The 16,113-nt window shown below is 32.7% G+C and overlaps 1 protein-coding gene across 3 annotated transcripts in view; it reads left to right on the forward strand.

The window, feature by feature from the left end:
* The first annotated feature begins 3,949 nt into the window (after positions 1-3,949).
* The window catches only part of LOC107496476 (uncharacterized), a 66,021-nt gene continuing 53,857 nt past the window's right edge, over positions 3,950-16,113 (forward strand). For 2 of the 3 annotated variants that reach the window (XM_052252064.1, XM_052252063.1), the window contains exon 1: positions 3,950-4,591. In XM_052252064.1, the coding sequence (XP_052108024.1) occupies positions 3,985-4,591 (607 nt within the window). In that variant the 5' untranslated portion in view covers positions 3,950-3,984. Of the gene's footprint in view, positions 4,630-4,735; positions 5,815-16,113 lie in introns of those variants that run through there. The other variant, XM_021126943.2, reaches the window with a different exon arrangement.

Below are 16,113 nucleotides of genomic sequence, written 5' to 3' on the forward strand. Positions count from 1 at the left end.
GTGACTTAAGCATAAGATTAAATATGGTAGGGTGTTATACTTAGTGTTTTTAATTTAGTATTAATGTTCTACTTTAAGATAAATATTAAATATTTAAATGATTTATTTTTATATATTTTAAATTAAATATTGATTTTTAATTTTTGTTAGCAAATTAAGAATTAGTTTAGATTGATTTAAAAAAAATACTTATTTTTTCATTTTTTTTAAAGATTTTCTTTAATAGATAAAGTTTATTTTACATTTGAATAGCTTTTTTAAAAAGACTTTTTAAATATTAATAATGCTTTTTTAATAAAAATATTATTTTTAAAGATGTATTCAAATAAATTTAAAAATGAATAAAATACTTAATTTTAAAAAAAAAAATTGTACCAAAAAAATCAATTCAAACCGACACTAAATACCAAACTTTAGGCATCACACCAATCACCAATTCTCTAATACATTTAACTGTTGTAATTAACTTCTTTTTAAATCTCCCAATCACTATGCTAACATATTGTTTTCCCTTTATTCATGTGTTGATCTATAAGATTTTTAAGTAGACACAAATTTAACATTTTATGTTTCAATATATCTTTATAATAATAATAGTGAATTTCACTTATCTTATTCAAGATATATTCACTCATTTATTCACACAGACACAAAAAAATCCTATGAGTATTTAAAGTAGTTAAGTACTTAAGTTAATTATTATTAATTATTTCAATTCGGTCTATTGTCTTATTAGTTGTAGTAAAAAGAGCATTTTCTATCTCGATAACATGTTTATATAAATAATATTATCTCTATAAAAAAATTAATCATCAAATTAATTATTCGTATAAAATATATATTAAAATATAAAATATATTAAACTTTTTTCCAATCCAACCAAAACTTACCTACAATTCTGTAAATATATAACTCAAAAGTGACTCATGAATATTTTCTGCCACTTGCTAGACATTAAATTATAGTTGATTAGATACTTTTATACCATATAAAGTTATAAACATGTGAATTTAAAAATGCGAGTTAACGAGTATGGAGCAAAGTATATTTGAAAATAACGACCTAATTATTTAGTAATATATGGTATAAACATATATGTAGTAAAAAATTTGAGCAAGATAAGATATTAAAAATAGAGCAAATCAAAGTAAATAATACACCTCCTTGAGAAATAACAATACCTTGCAAGAAAAATTTTTCATCAAACAACAACACATACTCAGTAAGATATGAAAATAGCAATTTCTTCCTCACGTGCTTCCGACCCTCCTGAAACATTATAGAAAGTTTAATTGAGTATAGTTAGAATATTTGCAAAAAACTTACACCTATAAATAATTATCTAATAGACAATTAAGCACAATATCTTTTTCAAAAAAAATTAAGTAAAGCAATAATAATATGTTAAAGCTTGAGGGATTATTTGTGCACAGTTCAAAAACCATGCAGGCTTTGCCTTAGTCATCTTGATTGCACATGTAACAAGACAAAAAGTGTTAGAAAAGAGATATTGTCTTAAAGAGATTGGGATGGTTTTAGCTCACCAATTTTAGCATTTGCGGTTGAAGACACCGAGATAGGGTTGGTTTTTTGTGTCCAGTGGGGATAAAGATCAAGAATTTTTGAACTAAGAATTTTTGAACTAGGTCCACTTGATTCTTTTGTAATATTCTCTAAATACCTTATTTGCTCATTATCATCACCATCATCTTTGTGAGTTGTGACTCTTGCTTTTCTTCTGTTTATTGTGGTTTGACCTATAATAATATTATTATAGTAATCTACAAATAAAAAAAGTTACTAATTAATTGAATTTAAAACATTCTTTCCCCTAAAATAAAAGTAGTGTCAACTTAGATGTTTAATTGCCTATTTTTTCGTAATTAATTAATAATTAATTTTAAAGTTTATTGATATAAATATTCTTTACCTCAGATTTGAGGAACAGTAGTCTTTAATTTTTGATGGATTTTTAGACTTTATCGTTTCTTATTTTTTTCTTTAATTTATATATATATATATGGGATAATATATTATTTATTTATTAGATTTAATAAATTTTTAATACATTATGTTTAAATAATATCTAAAATGTAAATAAAAAGAAATTTTTTTACTAAGGCTTTATTACGTACTAGTTTGAATTGACTTTTTGAATTAAAAATTTTATTTTTTAAATAAAATATTTTTATTTAATTTAAAATCTGTTTGAATGTGTATTTAAAAAAAGTACTTTTATTAAAAAAAAGTAAATTATTTGATTTTTTCAAAAACTAACAATATCTTGCTTTCAAAAAAAGCTGAAACAAAAGACATTTTTAATACTTAAATTTTTTTTAAAAAATAATTATTCAAATATAAAATAATTCTTGTCTGTTAAAAAAATATTTAAAAAAATTAAATACTTTGTCAAAAACTAATACAATCTGACTCTATATCTTATTTATTCTTGATTTAATTAGACAAAATAGGTATGAAGAGAATTTCTTAGTCATCACTTCAAAAATTACAAAGAAATTTAGTTATCATCGTCCACTAAAAATATTTAAATAAAAATATATATTAGTTAAATAAAACTTTCAATTTTTTATTTAATAAGAAAATTAAATTGAGAATAAAAATGCTAAAGGATCAATATTTTTAATAAAAAATTCATTAATATAGGTTCAAATGTAAGACAAAAAAGTGTTAATACAAGAGATTAAGTATATAGAAAAGTGCGTTTTAAGAAAAAGAGATCAATAAATTTACAACTGTGGCACTCAATTTTGATTGAGTGGACTCCGATGAAAGAAGATTGGTGTAAAATAAACTTATTTTAAGATAGAGATTCTGACTCTAGTAATAATTTAATCAGAGATTGGTCCCTTTTTTGCTCTTTTGTTAGATGCAAACAAAAGACAAGTAGTTTTATCTAAAGTATTAAATACTTAATTTTGTTTTGTTACTACCCCTTCATAAAAAAAAAAAAAACTGACTTTCACTTTGAAATAACAGAAGTCGATTACTGCTTTGCTCTTAACAAATAGTTGTAAAATACAAAATATGGCATATGTAGTGGTCTTCAATAATTACATAATAAAGTGGCCACATGTTCATACTAAACACTTCAATTCTTACAAAATACTAAGATATCAAAACTACCACGCCATATTGGAAATTGAAGATATAATTATCCAATCCACATTATACAACACAAACATTAATCTAGTACTAGTATTTTTCTTGGAGGATAGAAAATACAGTTTGAATAACAGTGAGAATAAGTAGAAAAATTTCAGCAATAGAAACTACTATTTTCCATGGAGTGTTACAGTAATCGCGCCTCAAAGTCACAACATTTTTGTTCCAAGGGGGTGCACAGAAAGCATTCAACTCTTCAAAAATAAAGGAATATTGTACATTAAAATCTGGATACAAAAGATTCACTCCAAAACTATTGAACATTTTGGCCACTGCATTGCTATCACCTAACCAATTCACAATTATTTTTTTCTTAATAAGGAAATCTACATCTTTGTCTGCATTGATAAGAAAATAAAAAAAGAATTTATAAAGAGATTTTATATATATTTAATATTAATAAAAATAATTATTTTCGCAATTATTATTAAAAATAGATATAATTAAATAAACATATAAAATAATTTAGAGCAATGCTAGGGGGCCAGCAGTTTTATTGAATTTTGGCCAGCATGTAACCAGCAGAAGAAGGTGAACCATTGGATGAAATCTCACACTAATCTCACACCATCAAATCATCATTGATGGCTAGGTGATGGCTAACAATCACAAAAATTGCTGGCCCCTAGACTTTTCCAATAATTTATATTATCAGTAATGTAAAATTAAATATTAAAAAAAACAAAGAAAAGGGGAAAGCATTACCATGAAAAAGGAGTATATTTTGTTAAGAAACTTTGTATAATGTCATGCATTGCATGGCGAAGATAGTGTTTGGTGACCTGAAAAGCTAAAACAGATATGTCGGCGCCCGACCTCTTCTCCACCGTTAGCGCCGCCACGGCCATTGCCACAACCTTGTTCTTAATCTGCAAGTCTCGTCTCATGCACGAAAAGAACCTCACAACACACCATCGCCAACAACCCAAACGCGATCCGCGTGGCAAGATGCTATTCGTTTCCCAAATCGGAACTTCAAAAGCCCTAGCGACGCGCCTCTGCGATTTGTTAGAGTCGGAAGGCGTCGTTTTGGAGCTCGTAGATGCCCGGAATTACGAGCCCGAAGCCCTACCCAAGGAGAACCTCGTCGTCCTCGTTGCTTCAACTTCGGAAGTTTGGAACCTATCTCCCCTATCTCCCGCACGAAATTTCTTCCTCAGTCACGACCTACCTTGGGGAGCAAAGTTCTTCCTCAATTGGATCAAGAAAAAAGCGAACGCCTTTAAGGTTGGAGCGTTTGTTGTGAATGCTTGCAGTTTCAGTGCCTTTGTGGTGGGCAGAGAGGTTACTGAAGGTGGGAAGAATTTGATGGCTAAGGCCGCGAATGAGATTAGGGATTTGGGGCACACTGCTGAATGGAATGCGGATTTTAACAGCTGGTGGGGAAGTGTTGTTGCGGTTTTGCAAGGTGCTGTTTTGGGAATATGCGGTGAATCTGAACCTGAGGTCTGTTTCTGCATCCTCTTATCCTTATATAACTATGGCGTTTCTATTTATTATCATCACATTGCAGAGCTCTCTATTTAATAATTAATTGTTTCCCTAATTCCAGGATGTTGGTTCTTCTAATCTAAAGCTATCCATGACACAGCGTTTATATATGTTGGTGAAAAATAAGGATTTTGTAACAAAGCAAACCGAGCCTTGTGTGAGCTGCTCTAGTACCACCGGGTACAGGATGTTAACTATCACTGATGACAACTTTATGAAGAATGGCACTGTTGAACTTGAACAAGTATGTCATATACCTGCCCAATGGCCTCTTAGAGATGATCTATTGATCGACGACGGTGTGTTACCAAATTTTAAAGGATTTTGTTCTGTTGGTGGCTGCTTTTACTTTACTGGTAATGCGCGTAGTCTTTTTACATATCCGAACGTGGGTGACGATCGGTACTACTCAAAGCTGTGGTGCCTTAAGTATGAGGATTCTACTTGGGTTTGGACTTTGGAGTCTATGTGGAACCATGTTCTGCTCCCAATTAAGTCCCTTAGTAGTCCCATACGATGGCAAATTGTGCATGTTTTGGGGTGACTATCAAATTGCAAATTGGGTTGAGATCTATAGCCTAAAATCAGGTCTATGGGAAAAAAGGGAAGTGCCCGATAGTGCTCTCTTCTCACATCACCCGTTGCCTAGCTCGTACTTTCTGTGGGAGGACAGCACCAAGAGTCCCAAGAAGACCCTCATTGTGTTGTATTCTTTTCATGATAATCATCAGTTGCTCATCTCATATGACGTCAAGGCTAACAGATGGGAAAAAGTTGAGTGCAATTTTCCGCCAGTTCCTAGATATTGTCCTAGAAAATTAGTTCGTTTGGGATGTAGCCATTATCTTCTGATTGTAGACTTCGCTCCAACGTGGTATATTTATGACTTGTCTGAGAACAAGCTTATGGCAATAGTGCACGTGGATGGTTTGGAGGAGGAGGATGTGCGGGTAAGAAATATTTTTTGTTGCCAACACAGTAGCAAAGAAAGTTTGATTTATATATTCACGGAACACGAGGAAGAGGAAGAATTTCCTCAGTTTGTTTCTTATGCCAGAGTCAGGCTCCAACTCCAAACTTTTTCTGCCAAGATTGAATCCAAGGGTCATCTTAGAGTTGGTCCTTATTACCATTACCGTATGCGAGTATGCGCTTCTCTTTAAACTTGTTTCACCCTATCCATTGATTGAACTTTGATATTTACTTGTTTAACTCGGTGGACAGATTTGCTGCTGGAGATGAAGGCAATAAAGAGAAGAGTGTAGTTTAGTATAGGGGTGTGGTGGATATTAGGAATTAGAATTTGAGCATGAATGACAAGTAGCCAAAGAAAGAAGTGATGGATACCAAAGTCATATGAAAGCTCTAGCCACCTTGAATCCAACTTTGTTGCCAAGACATGCAAGTATAGAAATATGTTGTAAGCTATGTATTTGCCTCTTAGGCCCTGATACACAGGACTCAACATCTCCCAAGTCTAAGTGCAATTCAGATGTATATACTCTTATATCATGATTTTGAGATATTAGAATCTTCAACTTTCGTTAAGTACTGATGTGACTTGTATGTTGTATCATATCGAGCACAAGATATTACCTCCTTACAGATCATACTACTATCATTTTGCTAGATTTATTAGTTAGAGTTTATACCTTATTTAATATAAAATACTATAATAATTATGTTCAGATAAAATTATTTATCTATTTTTATTATATAAAAAAAAGTTAATACTTAATTATTGTGAGATAAATTTAATATAAATAATTATGTTATTAGAATTTATCATTTTTAGTCATTAGCAAGTCATTAATGTTTTTAAGTATGAGATAAAGTATGTTGTTAAATTATAAAACTGACTAAAAATAATAAACTTTGATTGTCCCTGTTTTTTTTTTTTGTCATGTCAAATATTTTAAAGTCCTTTAGCAGGAGCCGAAGTACCACTAAAACTCGTTACTAAAATATTAGTTGGAATTAAATCATCAGGATGCTTGCCTATCAGCATCCTCTCGGGTAAGAGGCTTATAGCTGCCCCTCCATCGATCAGGATTTTATAAATTTTGATCCCACTCATAGTTGCAGTAACATGCAATAGACGCAAATGAGATTTTTATTTTTCAGAAGGCCTTCAAAAATAATCGGATTCATCCTCATACCGATTGAACGAAAAGGCTTCTTCATCATCCACATCATAATCCTCTTCAGGATTTCCTTCATATTTTTCCAGATATTCAGTTGAGATAATCGAGATGGTACCGAGCATTTCATCATCTCCTTCTTCGAAATATTTTTCGTCCAGATCAGCACCCTTATCTTTATCAGCAATTGGAACACTAACCACTGCTTTTCCTTTATCCAATTTCACAGGGGAAGTAACTCTCTTCAGATATTTCTCTCCATCAGTCAGAAAGACTATTCGAGAGTGCACATATGGTGTTGCCCCTTGCCCTTGTCAGCAAGAGATATCTTAGGTGGCCGTGGTCCTCTTCAGCCTTTGCCTCGTGGGTACCCCCTGACTCGACCACGGAAATATGGAAATCGACTTCGAGGAAGAGGACCTCTATGCCCCCACCATGGGTTACGCTTGTAATGAGCATCCCTATTCTGAAATTATCAGTAGTTTCGAATCCATTGTACGCCAATGGCTTGAGAACGGTTGGTAGGTGCAATAGGATTTTTCTGAGGACCTCCATAATTTTGCTCTTCCATTCGTCGAATAGGTTGTTTCTGACAGGCTTGTTCTTCCCTGTGAGTCAATTCCTTCTTCATCCTTTCCTTCTCAAAAATTGATGCAACTTCAGCATCGAAAACTACATTGCATCGAGGACACAGAGATACGTCTCGATCATTTAACTTCTGCTGCACTAAAAAATCCAACAACCCATCTCCTGCTCCAGCATATACAAATCGGACATCTGATTCAAAAACTTTCAAAGTCATATCAAAGTCATAAGACATTCCAACCATGTTTACACCAAAATATGGTTCAGTAAAACTAGCTTCAGTATCGAAAGGATTAGAATCAACTTTCATTTCCTTTTACCATCATCGAATTTCAACCTCCCTTCCATGATGGCCTCTTAAATTAAATCCCTGAAACGAACGCAATTGTTAGTCGAATGACTAGTTATTTGGTGGAACTTACAATAAGATTTTCTTTTTAAATCTTTCACTGAAAGCAAAGTTCTACCTTCCAACAAAACTAATTGTTTATCTTTAAGCAACATATCGAAAATCTGATCAGATTTCGAAATATCAAAACTATATCTCTTTCCACTTTTCAATTTTGAATCATTCGACTATTCATTGTTAGGGATTTTCTTGAGTAAAGAATGAACATAAGGAGGGTCGTTCTTAAGTTCAGCCAAATCAACTTCTGCCTCTAAATCGGATTCCTCATCAGAGGATTCCATGGCTACATAAGCGACTTTCTCTTTTCAAGAAAAAGATATTTACTCTTCAAACTCCTTTCATTCTTATATTTCTCCTTTTCTTTTTTCAGAATTTCTACCTGACGAACTCTTTCAGCCAAATGGGGCAAATCAGGAATATGCACATTGAGTAATTTTCAACGCATATAAAATCCTAATCCCATAATTGCTATCTTCACTACTTCACTTTCAGGAAGTAACACATAACAACGACTTCTAGTATTTTTGAAACGGATCATATAATCATCAATGGTTTCATCATCTTCTCGTTTCAAAGCCACCAGGTCAGTAACTGCCACATTCAATTATCCCCGATAAAATTGGGCATGAAAAGCAGTTTCTAACTGAGCCCATGTTGTTATCAAATTTGGTCTAAGATTCGAATACCAAGTAAACACATTCCTTATTAATGAGGAAGGAAAAAACTTCATTTTCAAACTTTCATCATTGACCAAATTTCCAATCTCGACCAAATATCGAGCAACATGTTTAGTAGTTGACTCTCCAACTTCTCCTGTGAACTTTATAATTATTTTAGGATTTTTCATTCCTCTTGGCACTTTAACCATTTGAATATTCTGAGGAAAAGATGATACAAAGTAGGGTCGATTCATAAATCCTATACTGAATCCAACCATATTTAAAACATCTTTCACAATTCTCGTAACTTGATAACGTTGACCAACTTGATTAACGCGTAATCGAGCCAAGACATCATCTGCATTTTGACCACATGGAATTATCTGAGGATTTTCTCTATTTCTAAAAATATCGTTTTCGTTTTGAAATAAATTTTTGAAACCCTCAATATTTCCTCTAGCATTCTGCCTTTCTCCTTCATCATAATCAACGATTCGGGCAATTGGCTCGACTTGCCTTGCAAGACGATCAAATTTTGATACGTGATCAGCCATCATAGGATTCAGAATTGTGGTCATTTTTGGGTCAATAGATTGACCAAATCATGATGACTTTCTTCTACATGTTGCCGAAATGCTGCTATTGAATTAGAGGCATTTGATGTAGAACCCATATTATAATCTTGAGAAAACTCAGATTGCTGTTGTGGATTTTGAACATTATTTAATCCATTTACGCCCTCAAATCAAATCGGAGGAACAAACCCACTTACTGGTGGAGTATAACTAGGAGGAAGACCATAAGAAGGCCAACCAGCAGTTACTTGGGGCTGAATTGGTGGTGGATTACCACGTGGACAAGTATTACGTCTGTTATTTTCAGTCTGCACATTTGTAATCGCCACACTTTCACTAATAACCACCCCCTTCAGAATGTGAAGTAACGTTTGAAGGTTGTACAATTACTAGTGCACTGTCATTAGTGGACGAACCACCATTCACATTCGACACTTCATCAGCCATGTGAACAATTCTTCCACTTCTTAATTGCATACACTAAGTGACACCAAAATCATTTGACACACTTCAAGTTAAAAACTGTCCCATTGGGTGTGCTAATTTGTTTTGTCGATTTTTAGCAAATCGATGGTGGTTCGATTCTAATGGTCTAGAAGCGAAACCAACTCCTCTTTTACGAGTACCGGTTTTCTATAAGTGCATCAAAGACCCTCAAATTAGACAAAATTAGAGGGAAAGACTGAAGAGACAACAAATAAATAAAAGGTTTTGAATATAAAAAGAAAATGACTGGAATCGAAATGGTTTGCATTGAATTTAAATAAAGTAATAAAATGCCTTCGATTGGATCAAATGGCTTTGAATTCGAAAATAAAAATACTGGAAATGTAAATTGGACAAGAATGTTAAATTTTGCTTGAAAGCTAAATTTGCAAGAAGGGTAAAGTTTGCAGAAAAATGTAAATGAAAAGTAAAACAAGTGGAAGGAACCCTACAGAGAATTAACTTGAGGCAGACTCAGTAAATCGCTGGGGATGTGAGTGTGTGTGAGTAATTTCTGAAGCAAAGTTCATACTTTGAACATCTTCTTTTATCTCTTTGTTGCAACAAAACCCTATAATTCCACTAAGAATTCGGGCTGATATCTTTTCGAGCTGTACAGGATCGGAAGGCTTTTTCTATCTTCGATGATTCTTTCTACGATTTTAAAAATCACTTTTTTAAGGTCCTGGGTGCTGTGGGTGTTCGACCTTTCTTCTTGTCCGAGAACCAAGAACCCTCGTTTTCCTTATACTCGCAAGATACCTTTAATATCGTTAGGCATGACCTAGCCGATTTAGACGACTTAGAGAGGAGTGTTGTAGATTTTGTTTTAGGTACATGGGACGAAGCTCTCCATTTGGACACAAAAAGATATTTAGGACATCCCAGCCTTTTGAAGTCGGACCTCGGTAGTTCTCCTTCCTTTACTTATTGAATACTTTTTATTTTACAGTTGTTATTTCTGACTGCGTCCTGTTTTGTTTTCAGAAAGTATGGCTCCAAAATCAGCTATGAAATATCTTCGTGATGAGTTTGAAAAACTCAAATTTATTTTAATGATGAACAAACATTATTGAAATAGTTAAATACAAAATTATTAATTTGATTTTCATTGAACATATATTAATTAATAATTTTGTGTTGCAGGTTTTTATTATGGGCCGAAAATAAAAGAAAAATTGCAAGCCCAAGTGTTTTATAAATACATTCAGCATTGATGCAAAAATATTTAGTTTGTTATGGCTGAATTATTATTCTTGTTACTGAGCCAGCAATTGTGATAACAAGCCCAATCAAAGGTCTTTGGTATGAGACCAAAAATGCTTGGTCCGAAATTAAAAGGCAATGGGGCACAATATTGTTTTATTCACTTAACAAAAGAAACCCATTCCTTTGATTATGTGATGCATGCTCCAACGGATATCACTTTTATTCCTTGATGGAATCCAAATTTTATTAATTGGAGTTATTGCAGACCTTGGAACAATGAGAGAGAAATTGATTTGATGGCTTTAATGATTCAACACGCCTCTGAGTAAAGGGAAGTAGAAAACCTGAGTGCACTTTTATTCCTTCTCTTTGCTACATTAATTATTTGATCAAATCCATTGAATATCTTCTTTCTTCTCTCTCTAATCTTTCTTTCTTCTTCCTTCGGTCATGTCACAGCAACCTACACTAAGCTACCAAAAGGAAAAAGAAGAAGGTGCATGCATCAAGACCATCAAGTTAATGATGGCAAGAAAAAGAAAACCAAAAGTATGATGTGGCTGAGATAATCACCAAATGTGGTAAGATTTGGTGAGGTAATCTCGGATCCTTCATACTAAAAAAGAAGGAAGAAGATTCGGCCAGCAAGGTAAGATTCTTGGAGGCATGGCTTGTCTCTGATTCTACTCAACCACCACAGGAAGTAGCTAGAGTGGCGAAGTGATGGAAGAGGCAGAGATTGGAGCAGATGAAGCCATCATCATCATGAAGCATCAAGGGCCAGAAATCCATCTTGGAGAGGAAGCCAAGGATGGAGCACTCGGATTGATGAAGAGTGATGACCAAGGAAGGACTAGAGGTATTTGCATGTTGGTTTTTGCATGAGTTACCTCTTCTATCTCTGTGGCCGAACCGGTTTTGTTTTGAAGGAAAGGAAGCTAAGCTCGGGTGTGTGTTTTCAAACTGTGAAGGCTTCACTTCTCTATAAAAGAGGTGAACAGTCATGGTTTGAGACAGGGAGTAAGATTTGAGAGTGCAAGGCACAGAGTTCTCAGAGCTACCTGAGCTAACAGATTTCTCTTCTCCTTCAATGTATTCTGTTTTGTAATTTTTCTGTTTAATTTTGTCATGTCTTGAGTCTCATGGAAAAAAGGCAAACGGTGAGGTTTGTATGAAAAAGCCATAGAGCGGAAAAAGGCAGAGAGTGCAAAATTAAAAGAAAAAGCCATAGATGTCTTAGAGTTTCTTTGTTCATCTATGTTGTGTTTCATGATTTTGTGAGAATCCCCTTGTAAGTTGGGTTAGCACTTTACAATTTGTAATCTGGATGATTATAGTGAAATTCCATCATTGTTGTGATGGAGACTGGATGTAGGCTGCACTACACTTAGCAGCTGAACCAGGATATATCTGGGTGTAATCTTCTCTCTCTCCCTACTTCAATTATGTTTTTACTGTTCAGATGAAAAATAAAAAATGTCTCGTGCCAAGTGACGAGACAAAATGAAAATGTCTCGTGGCTAGGGACGAGCTAAAAACAGAAAAGTTTCCTCTAAGTCCAGCAAGTGTTAGCAAGCAAAAAAGGGGGTTAAGATTCAACCCCCCTTCTCTTAGCCACTGAAACCATCACTTCGGAATACCAAGAAGTCAGTTGTTACCAAGAATCTCCAGCAGCAAAAGGAGGTCAGGGCTAGGTCCTTGGTCCGATCTTCCCCGAGGAAGAAATCGAGGTCAGGTCCCTCTGAGCAGAAGGTCATCATTCCTACCCCTCTCTCCAAGCTTATTCCTTCTGAGCCTTCCCCTGAGTCTCTTTCTTCCTCCGAACCCCCCTACAAGAAGCAGAAGGTGGATGATGAAGAGAGCATTTATTCAAGGAGCTTCGATGCCCTAACTTGGGGTGAGAAGAACGTGCTCCCTTACCACCACCTAAGCACGGACGGTGTTGCCATTCAGAACCACCTACAGCCTTTGGCCCGTGGAGGGCTTCGAACAGTTGGGATGTGTGCTACTTTGGCTAGAGAGTTGAGGAGCTCTCTTATACAGGCCACAACTAGTGCTCTTATGGCTGCTCGAGCTGATGTAAAGAGGGTGAAAGAGCTGAAAAAGGACTTAGAGCAGGAACAAGAGACCTTGAAGTCCGACCTTGAAAGAGTTCGGAAAAAAGCTACTAAGTCGGAGGCTGCTGGTGATTTGGCTAAGGAAAAGGCCAAGAAATTTTAGAAAAGCTATACTCATGTATTTGGGGAGAGAATGACACTGGAGGAGGAGTTGGGAAAACTGAAGGAGCAGTTTGCTGAGTCCTAGGAGTTGGCCGCTCTGGGAATGGACGAGATGTTTGACAACTTGGAAGCTCAGGTTAAGGTCTTGGTTTCCGAGCTTGACCTTTCCCTCTTCAGTGTAGACAATATAGTGGTGGACGGGAAGATAGTCTCTGCGCTCGAGTCGGACGAAGAGGAGGAGCCTCCTCAGAATCTGAAGACTTCGGGACCTCAGGTCGGTCAGACTTCCACCTCGGGAGCGCAACCCAAAGCTTCTGTTGTGGAGACCTCTTCTTCTGCTCCTGAGAATATTTCGGCTGTGCAAGTTTTCATGCATCCTCACACTCCTTCGGCTGAGGGCAAAGACGTTGTGACTGGCGAGGCTCTCAAATCCTCTGATGGGTGAGAAGTCTTGAGCTTTTTTAGATTCCTTTGTTATCTTTTGTTTTTCATAATATCCCGACTTGCGGGCTTTGATGATACTTTAGTTTTTTGTATTAGTTTAATGATTTTTTGAACACTTTAACTTTGTTTAGTTGTTTTGACAACTTTTAGCAAGTAATGTTCAAAATTTATTTTCTATCATAGAGCATCTGCTTTAGAGAACGGCTTTTGCATAGCCGGATACCCTTTATTTGAGATCGCTTTGTACGAGCTGTTTGTATAACTTCTTACATTAACTTGTATCTCGTCGCTTCATCTTGCCGTCCACTTTAGGTCGGACAATGATTTTTTTCGGTTTGTCGACTTTAAATTAATGCGTTTAAGATAGGAAACCTTTAAAAAAATAAATAAAATAAGAATTTTTATTGATATTCCTTTACAAATTCCTTTATTATATTTGAAATTCTTAGAAGCTGCCCTAAAATCTAAAAACATTGAGTTATTGATAACTAACCCTGACCCATACTATCAATTAACTTGGAACTTTTCTTCCTCACTGGTTCATGTGGATTAAAAAAAAAAAAATCAACACACACTAAGAAAAAAAGGACCTAAAAAAAGTTTATTTAAATTGAAAACCACAAAAAAAGAGATTAGTTTTCTGGTTAGGTTACCCTAAAATAAAAAGCAAAACAGTAGTAGTTCATATATGTTGAAAGCAGGAACTTAATTAGTACCTGAAATTCAATTGCTTTCAAAATTGTCTTGACGATGATTGAGGAGATGTAGTTATGTTATGCCGTCAACAATGGAAGGAGCTGAAATAGAAAGAACAAATCGAAGGAACAAAATTATTAAGATAAAAAAAAATTAAAAAGACGGAAAGAATCATGGCTAGGAATCAACAAGATACGGATGATATGAAAGTAGCGGTAAAAGGATAAATAACAAAATCCAAGATTTAAATTAAGAACAAGATTTTGATTGCTAATTAATTAAAAAAACACATGTCAATCAAATTAAGAAGCTATATCATGGGTGCATCAATGTCAATAATAAGCTTGAGAAGATGAAAGAAAGAAGACTCGCTCGATAAATAAATAAATAAATTATGGATAATTAAGAAACAACATCTAGCAATTCATTGGTTAATAAAACTTGACAAATTAATCTTTAACATACTAAATTAAAGAATATCATAAAAAAAATTTCGATATATCATATATAAGAGAAATCAAGAAAATTGGAGTAAAGATTAATAGGAAAAACAAACTAGCACAAAAATTGAAGGTAACTAAAATAAAATATTAAAATTGATCTTGATGATGAATTAAATAAAGAACATAATGAACTAACCATAGTTTTCTTAATCAAACAAAGAAACATTACATGCTGAATTTCTTTACTGACATAAGAATGTGATGGTTAATTACCTTGGCTTAATATATATTTGAAGAGGAAAAAAAAAGTAAAATGTGAAGCGAAAAAGGTTTAAGAAAGAAGTTTTAAAAAGTGTGAATTTTAAAAAGAGAAAAGACTAAAGAGAATAGAATTAAAAATGATTATTAATTAATAAAATTAATAAAACTATATTAATTTGTTAAATATTTTGTTTTATCAATTTAAATAATATAAATTTAATTTATCCTGTATAACAAAAAATATCATGACTTTAAAACTTTATTTGGTAAAATTTTTTAATAAAATTATTCTTTTTTCTTTGTGCATAAATTTGATGTAATAGTGGAGAAAAAAATTAAAAAACAATAGTAATAATTTCTTTAATATAAAAATATATATTAGTACTTAATTAAGAAAAACTGTAATAAGTCATGTAAAAGAGGGAATAGATATTATTTTATGATTATTTCTATCATCTTTTAAATTTTTTTTTACTATCACATTAAATTTACGTAATAAAATATTTTAAAGGCATAATATACTTGTCATTATTTTTTAAAAAAATAATGTAACATGCTTCTCATTTTATTTTTTGTCACTCACGATAAATTAAAGTTATATTATTTGAAATTATAAAAAATTATCTTTAATAAATAAATATAATTTTATTATATATATAATTAAAAAATTTTGTTGAAAACTTTTTTTAAAAGGTAATAGAATTTTGTAAATATTCATAATTACAATATAAAATAAGAATAGCAAAAATATTATATAATAAGATTTTATATAACAAAATCAATACAAATAATAATTTTTAAACAAAGAAAAAGTTTTATATTGACACAGAAAGTATGACATCAAGTTCAAGTCCAAAATTTAACTAATGTTATGGCTGAACACAAAAAAAAATTATGTATTTTAATTTATTATATATATATATATATGTGTGTGTGTTCATGACTAACAAAAAAATAAATTGAAACAATTTATTCAACTGTTATTATTGATAACAATTGAATTGAACTAAATAATTATATTATTATATATAGTAATCTGCAAATAAAAAAAAGTTACTAATTAATTGAATTTAAAATGTTCTTTCCCCTAAAATAAAAGTAGTGTCAACTTAGATGTTTAATTGCCTATTTCTTTGTAATTAATTAATAATTGATTTTGAAGTTTATTGATATAAATATTCTTTACCTCATATTTGAGGAGTAGTAGTCTTTGATTTTTGGTGGATTTTTAGACTTTATCGTCTCTAATTTTTTTTCCTTTAATTTTTTAAATATATATATATATAATTATATATATGGGATAATATATTAT

The sequence above is a fragment of the Arachis duranensis genome, chromosome 7 (assembly GCF_000817695.3).
Source record: "Arachis duranensis cultivar V14167 chromosome 7, aradu.V14167.gnm2.J7QH, whole genome shotgun sequence".
Taxonomy (NCBI): domain Eukaryota; kingdom Viridiplantae; phylum Streptophyta; class Magnoliopsida; order Fabales; family Fabaceae; genus Arachis; species Arachis duranensis.